The following is a 24,442-nucleotide window of genomic DNA, read 5'->3' as shown; positions in this document are numbered from 1 at the left end:
TGATAGATCAGGCGTACCTGGCATAGTTATTAGCTGATCAACATGGCGCTTCCACTCAAAGTTCTCTACCTGAACCTTGTAAGTCACAGGACCTAATGCTTTTAGTAAAAAACCCTGGAGCCATTGTTCGGTACGACCCCTGTAGTCCCTCACAAGGACTGGGTCGCCAACTTCGCTTTCGGAGACACTTTTCTTTAAACTGAAGAAGCAAGATCTGGTCTCAGTAAGTCGAGTCGAGTACGAATACGCCTCCCCATGAACAGTTTTCTGCAGGGGTGGTTTTCGTTGTACTGTGAGGTGTGGTTCGGTAGGACAGCAGAAATCTGCACAATCATTCATAGTAGTCTTAAACGTTCTGACGAATCGTTCTGCCTCACCATTAGAGCTTGGGTGGTACGTCGAGGACAGAATATGTTTAACTCCATTTTTCTTCAGAAATGTCTTGAACTCGTGAGAGGTAAACTGTGGTCAATTGTCAGAGATTAGCTGATCGGGAAGGCCATAAGAAGAAAAGAGCTTTCTCAAAACATTTATGGTACTTATTGTTGTTGTTGATTTCATCTGAACTACTTCAGGCCATTTGGACATAGCATCCACCACAATAAGAAAGGTCTCACCCATAAAGGGGCCAGCAAAGTATACGTGAATCCGTTGATAAGGACGGGAAGGCCAGATCCAGGGATTCTGTCGGGTTGTAGGTGGGACCGGTTGTACACTTTGACAAGATGCACAGTTTCTAACCAGCTGCTCTATGTCTGTATCCAAATTAGGCCACCACATTGTTTTCATTGATAAAACTTGAATCTTTCAGCGATAACTAATGGTTTGGGATTCACATGGCTTTAAACGACATCAACCAATTCTGCATATGACTTGTCAGCGGGTTTTGCCGGTGAGACTAAAGTCCTCATGAGGGAGTAGGTTTCCTTACCTACTACGGTAAGCAATATCGCTTTCCTCTTCCCGGCATCTTCAACATCATTAGCGACGAAATACTGATTAAGTCTTTCAATATACTCAATCCAGTCTGCATTTTCAGACACTGAAAATTCCTCCATTCGACCATATGTTGAGGACACCATTTTAAACAGCACAGCGCACACTACAACAAGCGCTATCAGTCCCATTAACACAGAGCGAATGTTCGTCACCAACTTACAGATTGGTCTTCTTGGTACCACACATGTAGAATCAAACAAAACCTAATATTTTACAAATTGCTTCCATTTATTTGTATGTTTTACAATAACCCATCTCATTTATTCTTAATGGAATGTAAGAATGTGATGACAACTGCAGCAACATTCAGATGAACTCATCATAAGTATAACCCCTGACCAATAAAGTTAAGGGCAGCATCTCGATCTGTATTAACATGGTATTCTGAATATGGCCAACGCTTATTCTGAAAACAGAACAGGCAGGCCTAATGAAAGCATTTTGGTGCCCTTTACATATTGTTTTGCATTATCATTTAGACATAGTACTACAACTGCGACAGTGAAGTGCACGACAATATAGCTTTACGCATCAAAGCAACTGTACATGGAGGATAAATATGCAACTGGACATATTTTTTTTTATGTTTTAGGATATTTTCTCAATAGAAGTTATGTTTATCTAAATGTATAGATTCGTACAAAATGCTTGGACTGTGTAAGATGTGACGATGTGGTTGGCCGCAAGGAACTCTGGGTAGTAGAGTGATTGGCTTCATACGGCCGAGGCATATTTATATTGTAATCTAGGCTTTGATAAACACTGACTTCTAATATAATCTAGCTAGCAATTAGTATTTTGTAGCTCATCCATAAGAAAATCATACATGCTTTCTCTTCAATTTGCCTCTAATAAAATACATGAAGCCAGTTTACTGCACCCAGCGCTTGCGTTGTCGGCTTCACTGCGCATAGCTCGCTTGTTTTGGTTTGAGAATTGAATTGGGCATGTGACATCACACTTGGAAATTATTTCATGCATGATTTAAAAACACACAGAACCAGTGACATATTGTCCCTTTAATTATACGTTTACAATGAAATACATTATAGGTATACAATGGAATCAACCTTAAACCCAACTACTCAACAAACACAAACACAAACACAAAATAATGTCAATCTGAATATCAACTTTTTTTTATCTTGGTGATGACAGTGTCTAATAGAACAAAAGTTTCCAAAAATAAGTGATGCTACAAACACCTTCATCAATGTAAAACATAGCATTGGCTCTACTGTGAGCTATTCAAATAACATCAAGGGCGCAAATCGATAATAACATCTCATTAAAAATCCTTATGTATTCCACAATATCTATTTGGGGTTTCAGCTTGACATGACAAGAACAAGGAAATCAAAATACGAGGGTAGACTAATCCGTTGTGAGCCTCACACAGAAACCTGCTGTTGTGGACATAACATGATGTCACCGAAGTATGTCCATAAATACTTGAGTAACTTGATCAAATGTTGTCTAGGGATAACAAATCTGAAAAATCAGCAAGGGTCTGTGACCTTTGGAAAAATGGACAAACTTTGGGAACATATATAAGGTGATAAAGTACTTGCAGAAAACTGTAAATTTTACAATAAATTGTATATTAATAATACTTATCCTATCTCACACTATACATTTCTCCTTTTTTATATTAATAGGAAAAGTGCTAAAACAAAGGTTTCCAGCTTCTGAAAAACAATTCACCCGAACACAACAGACTGGGTCATGCACGCTCTTAATATCGGTTGACCTACACATGCTGAACATGTGGTTTCCACAGCCAACTCATTCTCTTTCTAGAGCTTATAGGCTAGAGGAATTGTAATGTGGGGATGGACGGGTAGGCATATAGCGTGTGAGATAGGATAAGTATAAAACATATACAATTTATTGTAAAATTGACACATTTTAAAACTTATCCTATCTCCCACTATGCATTATCCCACAGCTGGAAGATGAGCCGCAACTCCCTAGTCTAGAAAGACAACAACCAAAGGATATACACAAGGAAGCTGGAGCTCATCAGGGATATAAAACCATGTTTTATTACTTGCCCGTGAAGAGATCACCCGTTTAATTAACATACAGCTGTATTACACATTGTGTAATACCAAAACGCGTGCTCATGTACTCTCGGAAAACGTTTCACAAACAAATATTGAAAGCTCTCAACATCCCTTGGCTTATCCAACGACATTGCGTGTGGAATTGATAGATCACTGAGAGGAGCTTATGCACACTCGGTGACCCCAGCAACCTTGTTGCTAGGCTGACGTCACATGGCATTGTTTCGCCGATGGATCTTGCGACAAAATTCCACAAATTACTTCACCGGGTATTGTGACGTTATTGTAAACTTGGAGATGCAAGGCCCGTTCCACAGCGCGATCGTATTGTAGCGAAAGGACAGTCGTTAGTCTTAGTACAGTATGTGAGTTGCGAAAGTCTTAGCCCCTACGATAATTTTGTGAATTCTAAAGGTGGACCGTTGTATGGTATTAAATTCATACGTTTCAACTTTTGACGTGTTTGAAGTATTATTCTGTTAAACTCAATTGGACTATGCCGTGGATCGTGTAGGTTTCAGCCTTTTTCATACTCAACAGTATAATTAAAAAAATGGCAAGTAAATGGCAAGTAATAAATAAAATACTAAACTCACTCCCGTGTAAAACCAATTTTATGAAACTCGTGAATAGTTGTGGTGTCTGACTCGCTTTCACTCATCAGATACCAGAACTATTCACTCGTTTCATAAAATTGGTAATACACGGGAGCTCATTTAGTATTCTATATAAATAACACTGTCTTGTGTCATAAGACCATCCTCGTGAATAGAGATGAAACACTCCAAAAGAGTGTTGTGACGTGGATACTGAACTGAGGAAAACACATGAAGTCGGGTAGAATACGTGTATAAACATGTTCATATGTGAATGAGCATAATTGTAAAGCTGAACAATACAGTGTACGACTTATAACTGGTTCGGAATGTTTATAGCCAATCGATTCTACAAGATAGGAGTGTCACTATCTCTCATGGACGATAGGACAACCAACTTTTTACATCTATTTTTATGCTTTGCTGAAACCCTCAATCACTGTATTGGCAAAAAAATTATGATAAACTCAAACACTCGTGTCACATTTTATTACATCTAGAGAGAGAAGGAACGGGATCGTGTACACATTTCACCCTATCTGCACAGATGTGTCCTGGAGGTCTGTTGTGCAAGAACCAAAGGCCCAAATTTGTGCAGACCTTGGACGTCAGTCACAGAGATGTCAGTCACAGAGATGTCCTTTCATAATTGCAGCCAAAGTACAATTACTGTGAAAAGCCATAATAGAGGCAACAGCATGAGTTTACTGCGGGTTGGAAGCAACTGGAGCAGGGAGGCCAACAAAGGTATTTGCTCAGAGAAAGACCAAACGAATCCAAAACAAAATGGTAGTATGGGACCTCTCCGTTACTGCTGAGAGCGGGATAAAAAGCCTCTTCCTGGAAACGCTGAAGAGGTTTCGTCGCATCAAGATAGATCTGAAGAGCATGTACAGGACACAAAGATACGTCTTCCTTATCCTCCGTCAAAGGCAGAATAGTAAATAACCAATCAGGTTGTCTGTGAAGTTGATTTTAGCGATGAAATCCCATCTTAAGCCAAGGGAAACTTTCCCATGCAGAATACGTTCAAAATAAATTCTGTTGACAACTGACGCATAAATATCTCGCTCACTCGAGCAGGCGTCGCAGGACCAGGAGAAAGACTGTTTTCAATATGAAATGCTCAAACTCATTCTCGGCAAGTGGTTCGTAATCAGCTGAAGTGATATTCAGCAATCTGTTGTCTGAGAAGCAGTAGCAGGTGCAGAAATACAACTCGTGTGACAGTAGGCCTCAAAAGCCTTCCACTTATGGTCATATAATGACATGGTTGAGGAACAGTGCGCCTCAGAGATGGATTTGGCTACCCATCTAGAGTAACCCTTCGCAACAAGGCATTCCTGTAAATGTGCCAAACACACAGAGCGAGGGTGTCAAGTGACGGGTGAAGCAACTGAGAGTGAGGTTGAAGGAGAAGGTCGATCCTTAGAGGTAGACACTAAAATCTTCTGTCTGCAAGTTGGATGAGCGTGGTGAACCAACTCCGAGCTGGCCAATAAGGCGCAACCCCAAACAGTGTGAGGTGACTTGTAGATGCTATCGTCGAGATAGAACACCGTTTGAGGGAAAAGGGTAAGCGTGTAGGCCCTCCCACAACGCATTGTGGTCCCAAACCTGAGGGTTGAGAATGGGAGATACGAGCTGGGATAGAATGTTGAAACAGGTTGTGAAGAGATCGACGTCTGGGCACAGAAATAATTGGCAAATCCACTTGAAAATCATTGGATGTAGGCACCATTCCATCAGAGGTTTGTTGGGCCAGGACAGGGAGTCGGCTATGACGTTGAAGACGTTGGGGATGCATCTCCCTTGAACTGGAATGTTAAGCGAATCAATTAGTTGAAAAAAAATCTTGTGTATGTACCAGATAACGGATAGGTTGACTGAATCATCAGATTGGAGTCGCGAAGACGTGTCGCCCAATGAGACACAGCCAAGATCACTGCTTTGAACTCTAAGTTGTTGATGTGAAGATGGCTGTCTTCGGGGGACCACGGCCCTGCCACTTGTAGATCCTGATAATGAACTCCCCAACCCACAGTTGAGGCATCAACAAAAAGGTATTTGGTTGGGTCATGCAATGGTTGGAACAATCTCACATCACTCCTTGGTCTTGTAATTTCTGCGAACAGTCGCAGAAAACACTGTAAACATAGAATTTGCATGTAGCCATAGCTGATCATATAATTCCCCGGTCGAATGATCAACAACCGGTGCACTAGCAAAGATATCGCTGTGATATCTGATACATCTAAATAATTCAGACGAATGTAAATAATTTGGAAATGGGAAATCTCTGTCAATGCGACACAAAACCCAAATTATCAGCATTCCCTTGATAAGGTCTATCTTAAAAGGGGTAAAATTACCGATGTTGATCATTAATAAGTAGTCAATCTTCCTGAGCAGCAGATGGAAGGAAAACACAGAGTCCGGTGAAACTGTGAAGTAGGTAAGGGAGGGTTATGCCAATGTAGACTGTCAAAATGCCTCCAAACCCACATAATTTATCAAATCCAAGCAATGCTTGGGTAAATGAGTGAGTGATTTATATAATGGGGATACATTGCTTGTAGCAATATTACAACAGGAACACATTGATTTTGTCAATGCAATAGAAATAAATAGCAAAAGGCACCAGTTCAGCATGTACCTGACAAACCTGCAAAGTTTGATGAAAAATATTGAACGGTTTATGAGTTATGCTCCGGAAACGAACCCTACCCTCACAGAACCTAAGTCCATCTTGTTGCCATGGAAACGTAAAAAATAAAAATTTCTAAAATTTCTAAATAGCAAAAGGCACCAGTTCAGCATGTACCTGACAGACCTGCAAAGATTGATGAAAAAATATTGAAGGGTTTATGAGTTATGCTCTGGAAACGAAACGTGGCGGAGGACGGACGTACAGACGGACGGAGCCCGTTTCTATATCACCCGCCAACTTTGTTGGGCGGCTGATAATAGGCAACAGGATTATATGGTACGGGTGGATCATCGTACAGGTGGGAAATATTGGCTGTGAAGAATGAAACTGATTGTGCGTCCTCCTTTATCAAAGAGAAGTGATGGTTGATGATGGAGGGAGGGACAATAATGAGGGAGAACCTGTCCACTTAGGTTTCAAGGTTGAAGATATTACAAAAATTTTCAAAGATGCATGAATGCTTGTCAGATTAAACAGGAGCTGCCGATCTGGGAGGAATGACCTGTGCAGGAACCGACAAGTGGGTCAAAGTGTCACAAGTAGGTGCCAGCAGGTGACTAACACGATGTTGTAACACAGCGAGGGTTAGCCCAGCGACAATGATCAGATAAATCTCTGTGAGGAGAGTGAGATAATCCAAGCCCAGAGCGGGAATCCAGATAAAGAAAATCATAAGAGTATCCACACAAAAGAGGGTACTCCATGCGCTAGGTGTAGCATTCCAAATTATGAGGAGGGTTCGTGTAAGCACTAATGGTTCCAAGGGAAATCTTGGTGTTGATGATAGTAGTCATAAGAGCAAGACCAATCTTGTTGGCGCTGTTCCAAATAACTAGAGGACGAGGAGCAATCTAAGTTTGACAAATGTCCCTTCGTTTCAGTAAGTAAGTCATCCTCAGAAACATTACGCAAAGAAGTTGATGATGTGTAAAAAACCGATCCCTTGATCGTCGATACATGAGGCTCATTCAGCCGTGGATGTGCACTGATCCTGAGAGGTTTGGCTGACCGTGGGATGTGTACCTATCCATGGAGGTGCGCCAAACCTGAGGTTTGCCAATCCTGGGAGGTTCGCCGAACCTAGAAGGTGCACCAATCTTGAGAGGCTCGCCGATTCGTGGAGGTGCGTCAAACCTGATAAGTTCGCCGAAACCTCCGAGGTGCACCAATCTGGAGAGGTTTGTCGATCGTGGAATACGCTGAACCGTAAAAAAGCCGATTCTTGGAAAGCCTAGGAGAAATGCCAATTGAAAGGTTCGCCGATCTTTAAAAGGATCGCCACCATGGAGCGAGAAAGGGCACAAACGACAGTGAAGGGAAGGTAGGAATGGCCTATTCTAGAGAAAGAGAGAGCACTTCTGCACGTCTGTAAAAGCCGGTAGAGTCGATGTAGAGGTTCGAGATCGAGTCTTGCTCCGTTGTTATTTAGAGAAATCGATAACGAACTTGTGTGAGCAATCAGAAGTTGAAATCACCAATGTCGACTTGAGAGCAACAATAATCTCAACTAAGGTGCGATGAAGTATTCTGTGCTGATACGGACACAATGTGGAGGGAATTGAAACCAGCTGCGTTGATGATCCCTAAGGTTGCTGTATCAAGGAAATCCCTGGCTGACAGACAAAAACTTGTTGATGAGGGATGAGTCATTAGAGCGGGATTGATCCCGACAACGCTGACAATCCGTGTACCTTGTTGAAAGGGAACATTTAGGTAGACTATCAATCAGCCAAATCTGTATAGTAATCGTCCTCAGATGGTTGATCCTTCAGGCATCCATCGCGAGAAAAATCAATCCTAGGAACGGCGATTTTTGGATGAAGAATGGCGATTCTAGTCAAAAGGGTGCGCGTGAGCACGATACTAAGCTCTATGGATCTGTATCTGCAGTAGCGGATGAAAGCAGACAATTGATCTGGGGCGCATGCATAGATGTCAAGTCGAAATGGAGCGACTGTGTCCTAAGCCAAAGATAAAGAATCAACGATGACAGGAACATCAGGTGAAGGAGCGGGGATTCGGCTGATGATCTGGGAGCACTAGTAGGGTCTGCACTGTCGAGGCTGGTGTGGATGAAACGTCTTTGGAGAGAACCATGCGAACAACTAAGGCTGCTGGTTGCTCCAACAGAAGCGTCGATATGGATGTACTGGAGACAGATGGCTGGACTGATACTGTGGGAACGTCATCAGTGAGGAAGTTGTCAGAGACTATGTCTCCATCCCCCCATAAGTAAGGGTAAAGTAAAGTAGAAGCTGTAGATGACTTTACAATGGGAATGGTTGAGGGCAGCCGGCTTGGTCTTGGGCATCTTAACAATGGAAGGGCCAAGCTCCATGTCTTTAGACTTTGATCGCCGGTCTTTGCAGCTGCATAAATAAAAAAACAAAGAATTATTCGTGAAATGGGAACATGGAACACATCCGATAAAAAACGCAGCAGGCACAAAAGTCTTGTAATGATAGAACTCTGTTTAAAGCTGATCCAGAAAGTTTCTTGCAAAGATTTGTGACTGAGGATGAAACCTGTGCACAGCACTTCCAGCCTGAGTTCAAACAACAATGAAAACAGTCAAAGCATTGGACATGAGCAGCACAAAAGATGGCAAAGACTGTCCCATCAACTTGAAAGCTTATGACCTTCGTGTCGTGGGATGCTGAGGGTGTCATCATGGTGGACTCTCTTCCAAAGGCCAGACAATCAACAGAGCTTATTATGTTGCACCTTTGAGGCAATTTTGGGACAAAATTAAGTCGAAGAGATGTGGGAAGATGAGAAAAGGTGTGCGCTTCCAGTTCCATCAGGACTATTTGCCAAGGCACAAATTAGTGATTGTGTCTTTGAACTCCTTATTCTCTTGAACTGGGTCAGATTTCCATCTGTTTCCATACATGTAGAAAGCTCAAGCTGAAACCTATTTCAACTCAAACTACAGAGAACATTTTGGACAGTCAAGAGGAGTACTTCTAAGAAGCTTGAGATATCATCCCTCCAACATCAATGAGAGTGCCAACTCTCTCAACCCCTGAATTCTGAATCCTATTTAACACAAATTTCAAAAGCATTGAGAAAAGGGTATGCTTTGAAGTAAAATTACCGAAATAAATATTTAAAAAAACTACCCAAATATATAAAGAAAATCTTAACACCATTATTGTTGAATCTCCGTAACAAATACAATTTTATTTGCGTTCAGCGTACCACACTGCTGGGTCCCAAATACCCTCTAAACTGACTCCAAAACCCTTGTACCAGAAGGGGGTTGGCAGCCTCTTCATATGGAAGGGGATTTGTTTAGGTCAGGTCTTTCTTTGTGAAGCTCAGAGTTTATCAATCACCCCTTGTAAGACCCCCTGCTCTACCCACATTTAGCGAATACTCAGATCTGATTGGTTGGTTGACAAAAACAGATGCCTTTTGACGCAAGAGTAAAGAAGAAACGTATTGTTGCTGTATTAACATATTAGTCTGATTCCTAACCTGAGAGTGAGGATATACACTTCATCGTCAATATGAATGTGAACGTTTGTGATATATGGTTGTAAAAATTGTCCCCTAACTCTGTAGCCCATGTAGATAAAATGTTTACAAATTGTGGTGTCAGGATTGATGAAAGGAATGCTTTTGTCTTTTTACGAGGGCTGGTCAAAGAGTACTAAGCCTTACAAACAAAACCAACAATTGTGAAAATGTTTTAAATTTAATTTTCAACATAATCTCCCTGCTTTTCAATACACTTCTCATATTGATAGTGAAGCTTTTCAATTTCAGTCAGGATGAAGTCTCTGAAGCCACCATGAAAAACCCATTTACAGCAGCTTTGATGTCATTGTTGTCGTCGTCATAGCGCTTTCCACGAAGGTGTTCTTTCAGTTTAGGAAACAGGTGGAAATCACTTGGTGGCAGGTCTGGCGAGTATGGAGGGTGAGGAAGCTCTTCAAACCCACATTGTCAAACAGCAGCCTTTGCAAGTCGAGAGGTTTGAGAAGAGGCAGAAGAACTCCAGGAGTCAGCATTCCTTGCCACTTTTCTTTGATAGAATCTCTCAGGTGATGAAGCAAATCAGTATAGATGGCACTGGTAATCGTCTTTTGACATTCTAGGTAATCAACAAGGATCACATTCTTTGCAGCCCTAAATACAGTGGCCATAACTTTCTTCACTTATTTGAAGACTTGAATTTCTTTGGTGCTGGAGAAGTGGAATGGTGCCATTCCATGGATTGTCATTTTGACTGGGGATCATAGTGGTAGCCCTATGTTTCATCATCCCTTTTTGAATATGACGAAATCCTCCTCAATTAGCTCTCGGTTTTCTCTGGCAATGTCAGTTCTTTTTTCCTTAAGATCCAAATTTAGAAACTTTGGCACCCAATGAGCAGATATCTTATTCATCTGTAAATGTTCATGAATAATAATTTCAGTGTATCCTTGGCTTAGACCTGTGTCTTCCTTAAGTTCAGCAATGGTAATACGTCTATCTTACAAGATAAAGTTTTCTATCTCCTTGATTGAATCTTCTTTGAATGAAGTTGGCTTGTTCTCCCAGCCTTAAACATAGCTGCCCCAATGTTTAACAGTGGAATAGCTAGGGCACTTATCCAAATACACTTGTGTCATGGATTTCTGGGGGAGTACTTTTCTCTTAAGTTAAAAACTTGATGACGGCTCAGTACTTGCTCTTTTCCTGTGTCCATTTAGACCCCTATCATGTTCAACTGGCTGTCACTAACATACAAACGGCCTCAACAGAAGAAAAATACACTTTCTATGAACTCCTCAAACAATGTACTACATTTACCGGTTCACTTTGGTATCATCAATAGTTTAAAGTTAGTCAGGCTTCTAACTTTTTTAGGGGCGGTCGGGTAGCCTAGTGGTTAAAGCGTTCGCTCGTCAGGCCGAAGACCCGGGTTCGATTCCCGACATGGGTACAATGTGTGAAGCCCGTTTCTGGTGTCCCCCGTCGTGATATTGCTGGAATATTGCTAAAAACGGCGTAAAACCATACTCACTCACTCACATTCTAACTTTTTTACCAACCCTCGTAAATTTGTATACTTATTGAAGGATAACAGTCACAAATTGCATAAAATTGTTTAGTGTAATGATTTTATACCATATTTATAACTGTTATCCTTCGATAAAAGCACAAAAAATGAATAACAATCATTATAATTACAAAATTAATTGTTATACAGGGTTAACTTATACTGAGATAAAAGCTTTCACTGAGATGTCATTAATTAATCAAATCAAGATCTTAATAATCAAATGATCTTACTTTAATAATGTTTCAAAAGATTTCTAAATGCGTACTCAAAATGAAGGATTTTGCTTTGCCAAGCTCACCTATATATTTTTTCTTTTAAAGCATCTTAGAACGATCAGACAATTTCTTTCTTGTAACAAACTGAAGCATAATTCTTTTCAAACATTTTCGGCTCAACATATTTTTGGGGATAAAATCATGGAAGTTTCAGCAAAAAATGTCACTTTAAACAATATACATGTGACAATGTCTAAATCGTCTCTGTACTTTAGTGATGCAATAATTAGGGCTTACATTATTATTGGCACAACCTTGGGCAGGTCCATAGACATTTTAATTTTGACCATGATTGGAATGGAAGTTTCAGCAAGAAATGTCACTTTAAACAATATACACGTTACAATGTCTAAATCGTCTCTGTAATTTAGTGATGCTATAATCGAGGGTTACATTATCTTTTTTTGAGGAACTATAACACAATTTAAGACGAAGCACGACCTTGGGCAGTACCATGTACATTGTAATTTTGACCATGATCGGAATGGAAGTTTCAGCAAGAAATGTCACTTTAAACAATATACATGTTACAATGTCTAACTCATCACTGTACTTTAGTGATGCAATAATTAGGGCTTACATTATTATTGGCACGACCTTGGGCAGGTCCATATACAGATTAGTTTTGACCACGATTGGAATCGTAGTTTCAGCAAGGAACCTTTTAATGATATATGAAATATCTATAAAATTTCATTTTATTTCCTACTTACTAAAATAAATATTAAATATATAGTATACCTGTAGCCCAATGTCATGACATATCCGCCAGACTCAGTTTCAGCTTGACATTGAGTTAATTTGGGTAAAGGTACTTAAACTTCAAAGCATGTGATGTTTAATCCATAAGTTTAGTTGCGCCTCCCAATCAGAGTCGGTAAGTAAATTTGAGTAGAGGCTAATTTCTAAGTCTAACTTGTTTTAAGGCAATTAACATTTCACAATTATTTGCGTTTGCAATTGACCACGTGAGTTTGATTTCATTTATTTTACTTCAAAGCAAGTAATGTTGTCACAATAAGTTTAGTTGCTCCTCCAAATCAGAGTCGGCAAGTAGAGGCTAGTTTCTAATGTAAACTTTTTTTAACCATTATTTGTGTTTGCAAGTGACCATGTGAGTTTAATTTCATGTATTTCAGTACCAAGGTAAAAAAAATAATAAGGTGCCATTTTCGCCAGGCAATAGTAGCTGTTATCACTTTAAGCGAGGTGACGTTTTCACCAATCGGTGCCATTTTCGCTCGGTGCCGTTTTGCTGATGTGCCATTTTGCTGATGTGCCTTTTAAGCTATAACCCTATTTATTGATGTTATAATCCAGGGTTTCATTACCTTTTGGGGGGGATTATAACGCAACTAGCATGACCTAGTATAGACCTATCTGCGCTGCAATTTTGACCAAGATCGGGATGGCAGTTTCAGCAATCGGTTTTCTTTGAACATCTTAAAAATTATGTGACCAAACAGTTTGTTCACATTTTGCAACTAACTCAGAGTTCTAAGGATCAAAGGCTGTCCTCATAGTTATTGAGGAGTAAGCTGTTATTAATAATGAAATTATGAAAAAACACTCAAAGATCAATTCTGGAAGAACCCATGCTACTTTTCATTTCTGTCCAGATGACTTTGCAGCACTATTTGCTTGACTGAAAGTTGGAAGTATGTTTTGTGATGGGTTGGATCATAGCCAATTCTTTGAATTCTTTGAAAGTTAAAATATCAAATTCTCTCAAAATCCAGGTTTGTGCTCTATATATGCAAACTTCAGCATATTGTCTTGGTTAACCATATTTTCAACATGCTTTTTACATAACTACATCCACAGTCTTATAGCTTTGGCCTGACCTCTGCATGTTGCACAAAGCTGACGACATTTTCAATAAGCCGTACTTTCATAAGAAACAGTAATTTTCAATCAGTGATACCTCAGAGTAATAACCATCCAATTTATGTAAAACAATAATGTAAAGCATGTGATGCTTTCAATCAGAATATGTCTTTTGTTGGGACTTCAGATCCTATGGTAAAGGACAGCCCCCTGCTGAAGGTGGGTATGTAATTTTCCTGCTCCCTGTGCAACAATAGTAAAATTGCTAACTGTGGCTGAAGACTGAATGCTAATCATAGTGCCTCAAACATGCTTGAAAATACTCATTATCCTTATCATCTGAGCAAAGTAACCATTCCCTTGTCAATATGTTCTCTGAAAATACTCATCATCCTTATCATCTGTGCAAAGTTATCATTCCCTTGTCAATATGTTCTCTGAAAATACTCATCATCCTTATCATCTGTGCAAAGTTACCATTCCCTTGTCAATATGTTCTCTGAAAATACTCATCATCCTTATCATCTGTGCAAAGTTACCATTCCCTTGTCAATATGTTCTCTGAAAATACTCATCATCCTTATCATCTGTGCAAAGTTACCATTCCCTTGTCAATATGTTCTCTGAAAATACTCATCATCCTTATCATCTGTGCAAAGTTACCATTCCCTTGTCAATATGTTCTCTGAAAATACTCATTATCCTTATCATCTGTGCAAAGTAACCATTCCCTTGTCAATATGTTCTCTGAAAATACTCATCATCCTTATCATCTGTGCAAAGTTACCATTCCCTTGTCAATATGTTCTCTGAAAATACTCATCATCCTTATCATCTGTGCAAAGTTACCATTCCCTTGTCAATATGTTCTCTGAAAATACTCATCATCCTTATCATCTGTGCAAAGTTACCATTCCCTTGTCAATATGTTCTCTGAAAATACTCATCAACCTTATCATCTGTGCAAAGTTACCATTCCCTTGTCAATATGTTCTCTGAAAATACTCATCATCCTTATCATCTGTGCAAAGTTACCATTCCCTTGTCAATATGTTCTCTGAAAATACTCATCATCCTTATCATCTGTGCAAAGTTACCATTCCCTTGTCAATATGTTCTCTGAAAATACTCATCATCCTTATCATCTGTGCAAAGTTACCATTCCCTTGTCAATATGTTCTCTGAAAATACTCATCATCCTTATCATCTGTGCAAAGTTACAAGGAATAGTCCCCTGTATATATTACAACAATACAATAAGCTTTTTCAGATTCACCTGTTATATGGAACACTGACTTAAACCCCAGACCGAAGCGACCAACTTTGAGTGGGTCCTCCTCCTTTATGCTCTTGTGTAGCATCTTGATTCCAACCCAGTCCTTTTCTGTGAACAAGGCATTGTTGTACACACACAGGGCTGGGGCCTGAAACATAGCTCAGTACATTACTTGTGAACAAGGCATTGTTGTACACACACAGGGCTGGGGCCTGAAACATAGCTCAGTACATTACTTGTGAACAAGGCATTGTTGTACACACACAGGGCTGGGGCCTGAAACATAGCTCAGTACATTACTTGTGAACAAGGCATTGTTGTACAAACAGAGCGCTGGGGCCTGAAACATAGCTCAGTACATTACTTGTGAACAAGGCATTGTTGTACAAACAGAGGGCTGGGGCCTGAAACATAGCTCAGTACATTACTTGTGAACAAGGCATTGTTGTACACACACAGGGCTGGGGCCTGAAACATAGCTCAGTACATCACTTGTGAACAAGGCATTGTTGTACACACACAGGGCTGGGGCCTGAAACATAGCTCAGTACATCACTTGTGAACAAGGCATTGTTGTACACACACAGGGCTTGGGCCTGAAACATAGCTCAGTACATTACTTGTGAACAAGGCATTGTTGTACACACAGGGCTGGGGCCTGAAACATAGCTCAGTACATCACTTGTGAACAAGGCATTGTTGTACACACACAGGGCTGGGGCCTGAAACATAGCTCAGTACATTACTTGTGAACAAGGCATTGTTGTACAAACAGAGGGCTGGGGCCTGAAACATAGCTCAGTACATTACTTGTGAACAAGGCATTGTTGTACAAACAGAGGGCTGGGGCCTGAAACATAGCTCAGTACATTACTTGTGAACAAGGCATTGTTGTACACACACAGGGCTGGGGCCTGAAACATAGCTCAGTACATCACTTGTGAACAAGGCATTGTTGTACAAACAGAGGGCTGGGGCCTGAAACATAGCTCAGTACATCACTTGTGAACAAGGCATTGTTGTACACACACAGGGCTGGGGCCTGAAACATAGCTCAGTACATTACTTGTGAACAAGGCATTGTTGTACACACACAGGGCTGGGGCCTGAAACATAGCTCAGTACATTACTTGTGAACAAGGCATTGTTGTACAAACAGAGGGCTGGGGCCTGAAACATAGCTCAGTACATTACTTGTGAACAAGGCATTGTTGTACACACAGGGCAAAGCATTTGATACTGGGTAGTGTGTGTGACTATTGCAAAGTGATACTTGACACTTATGAGTGAGGAAACATGTCCCTCAATCTAAAATGCAGAGGAGAACAATTTTAGGTGACATGTATGTTTGCGACATTAGGTCCACATCCACAATAGATACATCTGGGTTCCTGTAAATGCTTTGAGTTAGGAGATAAACATTCTGTGTTTTCAAATTTGAAGTAATCTAACTTTTTCAAACAGAATTGATGAAATATCCCTCAATAGATATATATTGAATTTAATCACATGTTGTTGCATACTTGCACTGCTTAGTCTCAACAGTCATTTCTTTGAAATCAACAAGACATCTTCCATTGTAGTGGTGAGAGGTTATAGCAATAGTGACAAAAAACACTGAACTAATTCATTTCTCAAATAACTTATTAAATCACAATGTTGTAGTTATTTTGAAGTTGTAATTATGTACCAGTTGGTTTGAAATAACTCGCCAGTCACAGTAAAATATATTCAGAATAACTATGTCTCCACCCTGAACTTTGACATGGCCTACTTCCGTTCTCTTCACTGTCTAAGGCTGCCAAAGTAGTTTACTATGACAGTACTATTTACAAATTGCATGTACCTAGAACATTTGTAATTATGTTCACATTAACATGATGATATACTGGTGGAAATGAGCCTGCTGGCACAACCTCATTGTCAACCTCCGTTTTGAGGTGCAGACAAGTCGGCATTGCGCGATAGGAGACAGATTGCCCATTTTTGTGACTGATATCTGTGTGGCCTGTTAAGTGTTTGATGCTACTTGACTTCATCACTACAAACTTATGACAACTAGAAGTGGTTGGTCATTGAATTTACTTCTCAGCTTCTAGAACGCCATCAGACGACGCTCACAGTGATGTCATGCCTATATGCGTACAGTAAGGGAGGTAACTCTCAAGCCATCAATACGTAACATGGCCATGACACAGTGTGTTAGCATGTGTTTTATGTCAATGTGTGTGTTTTAAAAGCTGTTGTTCTGATATATAAACACAAGCCATTAACAACATAAGATCACTTGATCATTCAGTTCAGGTGTGCAGGCAACTGGGTGACACATGTGGGTTTAGAAAAAGGTAAATAGGAACCTGTAAAGATGCCAGGTACTGCCTCTTTGGATCAACTTGAGGCTTGATATCTCGTGCATCATACAGGATTCGCATCTCACTGGCATCGGCATCTTCAGCATTCTGGATCAGCTCCTGGTGAATAGAAAAGCTAAAGGCATGTGAATTTAAACACTGGCCATAACATTGGAACTGTCAGTAGACATGTCTGTATATTTGAGATGATTCCATTAAAATTTGTCCATCAACCTGTTCCAGTTTATTTGTAGTTATCATATCACCATTGTCACATCCTTAACAAAGGGTATGTAAGACCACATCATTCAAAGTATTTTTATTACAACCATGTTTTAGAATATGTTTAATATTAGGCTAAATGTGTCAAGAATTGCCAACATCTCAATACAATCATGGACTCATCATCGGGGTACTGGTCCAGCATGGACTCACCTTAAGTATCTGCCAATCATCGGGGTACTGGTCCTGCACAGACTCACCTTAAGTTTCTGCCAATCATCGGGGTACTGGTCCAGCACGGACTCACCTTAAGTATTTGCCCATCATCGGGTACTGGTCCAGCACGGACTCACCTTAAGTTTCTGCCAATCATCGGGGTACTGGTCCAGCACGGACTCACCTTAAGTATCTGCCCATCATCGGGGTACTGGTCCAGCACGGACTCACCTTAAGTATCTGCCCATCATCGGGGTACTGGTCCAGCGCGGACTCACCTTAAGTATCTGCCCATCATCGGGTACTGGTCCAGCACGGACTCACCTTAAGTATCTGCCCATCATCGGGTACTGGTCCAGCACGGACTCACCTTAAGTATCTGCCCATCATCAGGATACTGGTCCAGCACAGATTTGAGCTGCTTGATGAGGGTGGGCAGCTCCATGCAGGTGTAGCCATCATCCTCCAAGTCAGAGTCTGAACAGTACAATGGCATCATGATGAGCAGCAGGAGAGTGGTAGGACATGGAAGCTTGTCAAAGGACAACCAATAACACACTGTTAATCATTAATGACATTACTGTGTCACTAAATTCATGGAAGTGTCAGTCCATTGCCTACAATGCATCATTAAATTAATGCAACTAGCTTTGACATTTAAAAACAATATATACTGAGAGGCATTAGAAACGCATACTCAATTTTAAGAATAATTTGTTAAGATCATATGAGGTCCGTTTACATTTTGACCTTGTTGACACTGTCCATTGTTGGTTATTACTGTAAACATGTCATATGGGTTGCAAACAAAAACTGTTTCTGGAAACGAAGCCAGTCAGCAAAACGCAACACACCACTGGGAATGCTGCTATCGATGCACATTTTGTGAAAGGCATGATGCACGTGCAAACCTCAAAGGGAGGCCTATAAATGCACACCATGACATTTTGCCATCACTTGCCTACACAATGCCACGGTTAACGCAAGATCAGTGTAATGAAGCAATGGGGATGTTGAATGCTGGTCGTACCCAAGAACAAGTTGCTGCTCATTTCCATTGCCATCAAACGACAATATCGAGATTACATGAGCGGTTGAGAACCACAGGCAGCGTAAGGGACCGTCCTCGACCAGGTGCACCGCCTGTGATGTCACAGAGACAAGATCGTCAAATCGTTAACAGCCACCTCAGAAATTGCTTAACGTCTGCCAGGTCAACGGCAAATGCAACCATTGGTCTCCGTGGAAGACACATCAGTGACCGTACAGTGCGTTGTCGTCTTGCTGCCAGAAATTTGAGGTGTCGACGACACTACCGTGGACAAATCTTGACTCAGGCACACAGGCTAGCACGGCAGCGATGTGCAGCTGGTGGAGGTAATCTCGGTGGTAGAGATTGGAGACAAGTTTTTTTTTTTGATGAATCACGTTTCACAGTCAGCTAGCCTGATGGACGTTTACGTGTATACCGACGCCAACATGAACGATTTACACAACCATGTCTTATTGAACGTGATCGGTTTGGAGGTGGAGGTGTTATGGTTTGGGTAGCAATCAATGCAAATTTCCGCTCGGATCTTGTTGTTATTCAGGGGAACCTTAATGCCAGATGTTACATCGACAACGTTCTTCAGCCTGTTCTGCTGCCATTACTGACGTGGTTTACGTCGCCATGTCTTTCAACATGACAATGCAAGGCCTCACACTGCCAGGATAACAGATGCCTTCTTGCAACAGAACAACGTTAATGTGTTGGACGGGCCTTCAAGGTCCCCAGATTTGAACCCTATAGAACATTTTAGGGATGAACTTGGCCGCCGTGTCCGACGTCAACAAAATCCTCCACAGACGGTTCCACAACTGACTCAAGCTCTTCTGCATCATTGGAGACGTTATCCTCAGGCTGCAATTCGTCGACTGTGTCTCTCAATGCCTCGCCGACTTCAAGCGTGCATTGCTGCACAAGGAGGACACACTCGTTATTGACACCACTCGCCTTTGACGTCATTTTCATAGACTTTAATTCTTTGTCACACAGTAACTGTTCATGAAATTCATCAGTGTAATCTTTAATTAGTCATTTGTATTGATTGTCATTTGTATATTTCATTTCAGTAAAAAATTATTGAAACTTAAATTTGAGTATGCGTTATTTGTGCCTCTCAGTATAGTAATTATCAGAAACAGACAACACCAGGAATGAAAACTTAGAATACCATGACTTAACAAGGGTATTAGCAGTTCAACTGAATTATAGACTCTTGTTTTCTCACAAACATATCTCACTTGAGTGTGATCTAACTTCCATGAAATAGACAACATAGTCAGCTCACAGAATGAAAATAAAAATTTCCTGTGTGTAAATACACACATTAGAATGTTCCTTTTTATGTAACTAAGCAATGTTCTATATCCATTATGCAACACCACATCTGCTGTTGCTGGATGAGCAGTGTTGGGACTGTTGTTGATTACATGGTGGTCTTAGATTGCCAAGAACAAAGATGTTATCACAAGCAGTTGCAACTATGGCAACTTTTGTAACTGCCTGATCTACTGCAAAAATCATCATCAGCCATGATCTCAGTAACCTGTGAGAAATCAAACAATAGCTATCATGGTGTATAATTCTAAGAATACTACTTCTGTTATGTCATAGCCATAAATTTCCATGTTGGCTGAAATCACACTATGAAAGCTTTTAGATTATCAACAGACGTCCTCTTCACTGCCAGCTATCCCTGACTCATTTGAGGTAAACCCTATCCTCAGGCTTCTTGTAACTGTGCATGCATGAGGTGGAAAATCTCCTCTCTTTCCGATAACCTTCTTCGTCCTAGAGGCAGATAAATTGGGGAGGTGGGAGGGAATTATACACAATGATATAACTATTGTATTCCATCGTATACCCTATCTCTACTTCATCATGGACGTATTCACCAGAGGGACCGGGGACTCAGACATCTTCTAATCCCAGACAGTTAATGGCAGGTGTAAAGTAGGAATGTAGGATAGTCAGAAGTATAATGCCTCATGTTCTGATTTCTCCTCATACTCATTCCCGGTTTGGGACATTTATGACGTCATTTTTGGTTCTATGACCTCATTAACTGATGACGTCACTACCTTTCTGATGATGTTACTTCTGATTTAACTTCTGGATCTGAGGTCCTTTTTGATACCACTTTTGGTTGATTGTACATGTTGGGCTCATTCCAACAATAAAAAGAATTCAATATCATCTTAAATCTTGACATCAGTTCATATGATGCTGTCATTCACCTCTGCTTTTGGTGAAGTTACTTTTGACGTAACCTCCGGTTCTGAGGTCTCCTGTGACATCACTTCTGGTTAGCCGTACATGTTGCACCCTTGACTAACAATGTAGGACCATACATCACCTTTAGAATTATGACTCCAGACGTTAACCAATGATTTTCCTGGTGGGTGTGAAGGATAAAGTGAAGAGTGACAGCAGACCTATCACAACACTATATGATGAAGAGTTGTCAGATAAATTAGAACAATGTAATTATGATGTACAGTTTGGATAACTGGTTTGATATTTTGCTTGGGAAATGAAATCTTTTGTAATTATAAATATGTATGCGTGACAATGGAATTACAATATCAAACTATGTTTTATATTGAGGGTGTCTTGAATTTTGTAGGCCTTTGAGCAAGTGAAGTTTTCGAAGTTGCAGAGACAGTATCCAGGCCAGCCTCTACCGTTCCAGAGCCTGCTGCCCTTACTACGTCACCGATCTGAGACCCATCTTCCCTGTCCTTCACAGACTTCAAGTGATGATGATTTCCTCCAGCATTCCGATGACTAGATGTTGATATTTGCAATCAGTAGTAACTTAGAACATTTGGCCTACTGATATTGACAATGCTTGGGTTCATGCCCTTGAAGAAACGGACTATACCGTTGTTGCAGTGCTGGCTTTCACTGACTACGTTACTGAGCAGTGGGTTGACAGGCCCAGAAGAAATGTGTGGAACCATTTTGAAACAGCAGGCTCTCGAACCACAAACCATGTTGAAAGGTGGCACGGAAGGTCGAATAAAATTGGACATTCTCACTCAAACTTATGTAGGTTTGTGGACATTTTGAAAGAAGAGCAGATGGACAGCAAAATTGTGATCAGCCACGGAGAGAAGGAAGACCTGATGACTGGAACGAAGACTGCCATCCAGTGTGCTGACTTTATTTCCCATCTAGTTGGACTGTAATTTGTTGTGTGATGTACATATGAATGATTTATTGTGTAGAAATCTATATGATGTCCAGGAGATGTACAAGAAGTTATCTAATATAAGATACAAATATCTATATGACAATTTATATAAAAATGAAATGTCTAAAATGTACAATGGAAATAAAAGTTTTGACATGACCCACGCCACCTTGTCTATTGTCTATCCAATCAGTACACCTGACTGCATTCCCTATAAAGATTAGGGGGTTGATGAGACCAGTCTTTTGGTATATGGTCTCTGTGTAGAGTGTAGGCAATACAACATCTACATTGGGGGTAGTTTATTGTCAAGACAGTCTATCAAATGATTAAGCTGGAGTTCAGGGTATTGGGACTTAAATGACTAGGTGATAAAAGCATCAAGGGTTGTAGGAGGCAGGACATGAATCTTAACATGTGACAACTATTCAGGGATAAGACTCTCTGTGTGAGGATTATCGGTGAAAACAACTCAGATCAATGCAATTAGTGTCTTGATTTAGAAAAGGGAATTATCTCCTAAAAGATCAACTACATTACCAATTTGTTGTCAAAACTAAAGAGTGGGTGGCATCATAAGCTTGGTGGCATCCTAACCTGGGTGGCATCCTAACCTGGGAGGCATCCTAACCTGGGTGGCATTATAACCTGGGTGGCATCATAACCTGGGTGGCATTAAAGCTGGGTGGCATCATAACCTGGGTGGCATCATAACCTGGTTGGCATCATAACCTTGGTGGCATCATAACCTGGGTGGCATCATAACCTGGGTGGCATCATAACCTTGGTGTCATCATAACCTGGGTGGCATCATAACCTGGTTGGCATCATAACCTTGGTGTCATCATAACCTGGGTGGCATCATAACGTGGGTGGCATCATAACCAGGGTGGCATCATAACCTGGGTGGCATCATAACCTGGGTGGCATTATAACCTGGGTGGCATCATAACCTGGGTGGCATTATAATCTGGATGGCATTGAAGCTGGGTGGCATCATAACCTGGGTGGCATCATAATCTGGGTGGCATTATAACCTGGGTGGCATCATAACCTGGGTGGCATCATAACCTGGGTGGCATCATAACCTGGGTGGTATCATAACCTGGATGGCATTATAACCAGAGAATTTTGTATAGCAGAAATGCGTCCTGAGATAAACATGACATTATTACCAGGAAGAACTGTATGTATGCATTGCCATTTCATCCTTATGATTATATTATTTTTTATGGGGAGATATGGGTAGAAGTCTTATCGGGTGAGTACAGAGGTCAATACTAACCTGTACCTGTCAATAGTGACATGCCAGAAGTTCTTCTCCTCTCAAAGATGGAGTCAGAAATCTGCATCTATAGGTATATTTATAGCCACATCTTGTAAACCTCTTCCTCTTCACCACTGACAGAATTTGTTCTATCGGTTGTCGTGGATGGTTTACAAAGGGGGTCTCCATGAAAGTGCTACCACTGGCACAATAGATCGGGAGGCTCAGTTACGTTGAGAGGTTCTTCCCTGCGGTAACAATCTTGGAAACCACTGTTGGGCCAAAAATTCCTTCACAACTCATGCATAAGGCATCCACCTGTAGAGCAACTAGGTCTAGTTCTTGGCTCACCCGAGGCAGGTGGTGAAGAGATCGAGATGTGGAGTGTGGTGGTGATCCATTTGAATTCCTTGGAGACATAGTCTGCTAGTCTGTGTTGTTTGAATAGTATGCGACATGCTTCCATTCATCAATTCACCAAGTCTGCCAAGGCAAAAAAGTCTCATCAACCAAATTGTTTTGACCTCATTCGCCCTTTTTCTTGTTGTGTTCAAACAAGCTTGTAAATGGTGTAACTGGCTAAGGTAAGATCTTGGAGAGATGTAAGCATACCTAGACAAGACATCCACCAACGGCGTGACCTGTTGACATTGTTGTGTAGCATTTATATAGTCTATAAAGATATTTTAGATAATAAGCCTTGCTCTTTGAAATCTGTCTTCTGGAGGTGCTGAGATACCTTTGAGAAGCTGAAGCCTTGTTCCTGTGTCTTTAGCTGGTTCTATTTATAACTTGTGGGGATGTAACAAGAAAACCCTGATTGGAGAGTTGCTGAATCAGAAATACTGTGTTGTGTTATATTTGCAACTTGACCTGATTGGCTGATAGGACGTCTTCAATGTAGCAGTGAAGTCTTACAAGACTTAGGTGATCAAGCCTGATAAAGGGGATGGTAATCCGTGTATACACCTGGAGTCATTGATATGCCGAATGCTAGTACATTGAACTTGAACCTTTGCTCGTTGACTGCAAAATATAGGTAATGTCAACAACAAGGGGGAATGGGACATGCAAATAGGCGTCTTGTAGGCCCAGACTGATTAACCAATGTTCTAGTCTGAGAGAGTTCTGTATGTTCTTGATCGGTTCCATCTGGAATGTGTGTGGACGTACTAGTAATGAGTGTGGACGTACTAGTAATGAGTGTTGAGCAATTTCAGAACGATAATCATGCTTATGTCCGAGGTACTAAGAAGATTGGCATAATGCATAAAACAACCCCAATTGGTCCCCGGGTTGGCGTTATATTGAAGTCCGGAGCTAGACAACCCCTAACTGGTACC

The 24,442-nt window shown here is 40.9% G+C and overlaps 1 protein-coding gene across 1 annotated transcript in view; it reads right to left on the bottom strand.

The window, feature by feature from the left end:
• LOC124135768 (sacsin-like) overlaps window positions 1–24,442 on the bottom strand; it is a 62,644-nt gene that overhangs the window by 24,025 nt on the left and 14,177 nt on the right. Inside the window, exons 3-5 of the mRNA XM_046501317.2 lie at window positions 17,962–18,068; window positions 17,160–17,273; window positions 14,803–14,950 (exon numbers count right to left, since the gene is read on the bottom strand). Of these exons, the coding sequence (XP_046357273.1) occupies window positions 14,803–14,950; window positions 17,160–17,273; window positions 17,962–18,068 (369 nt within the window). The remainder of the gene's footprint in view (window positions 1–14,802; window positions 14,951–17,159; window positions 17,274–17,961; window positions 18,069–24,442) is intronic.

This window comes from Haliotis rufescens, unplaced genomic scaffold (genome assembly GCF_023055435.1).
Source record: "Haliotis rufescens isolate VD_foot unplaced genomic scaffold, xgHalRufe1.0.p SCAF_1, whole genome shotgun sequence".
Classification (NCBI taxonomy): domain Eukaryota; kingdom Metazoa; phylum Mollusca; class Gastropoda; order Lepetellida; family Haliotidae; genus Haliotis; species Haliotis rufescens.
This window is presented reverse-complemented; position numbering and strand designations above follow the sequence as displayed.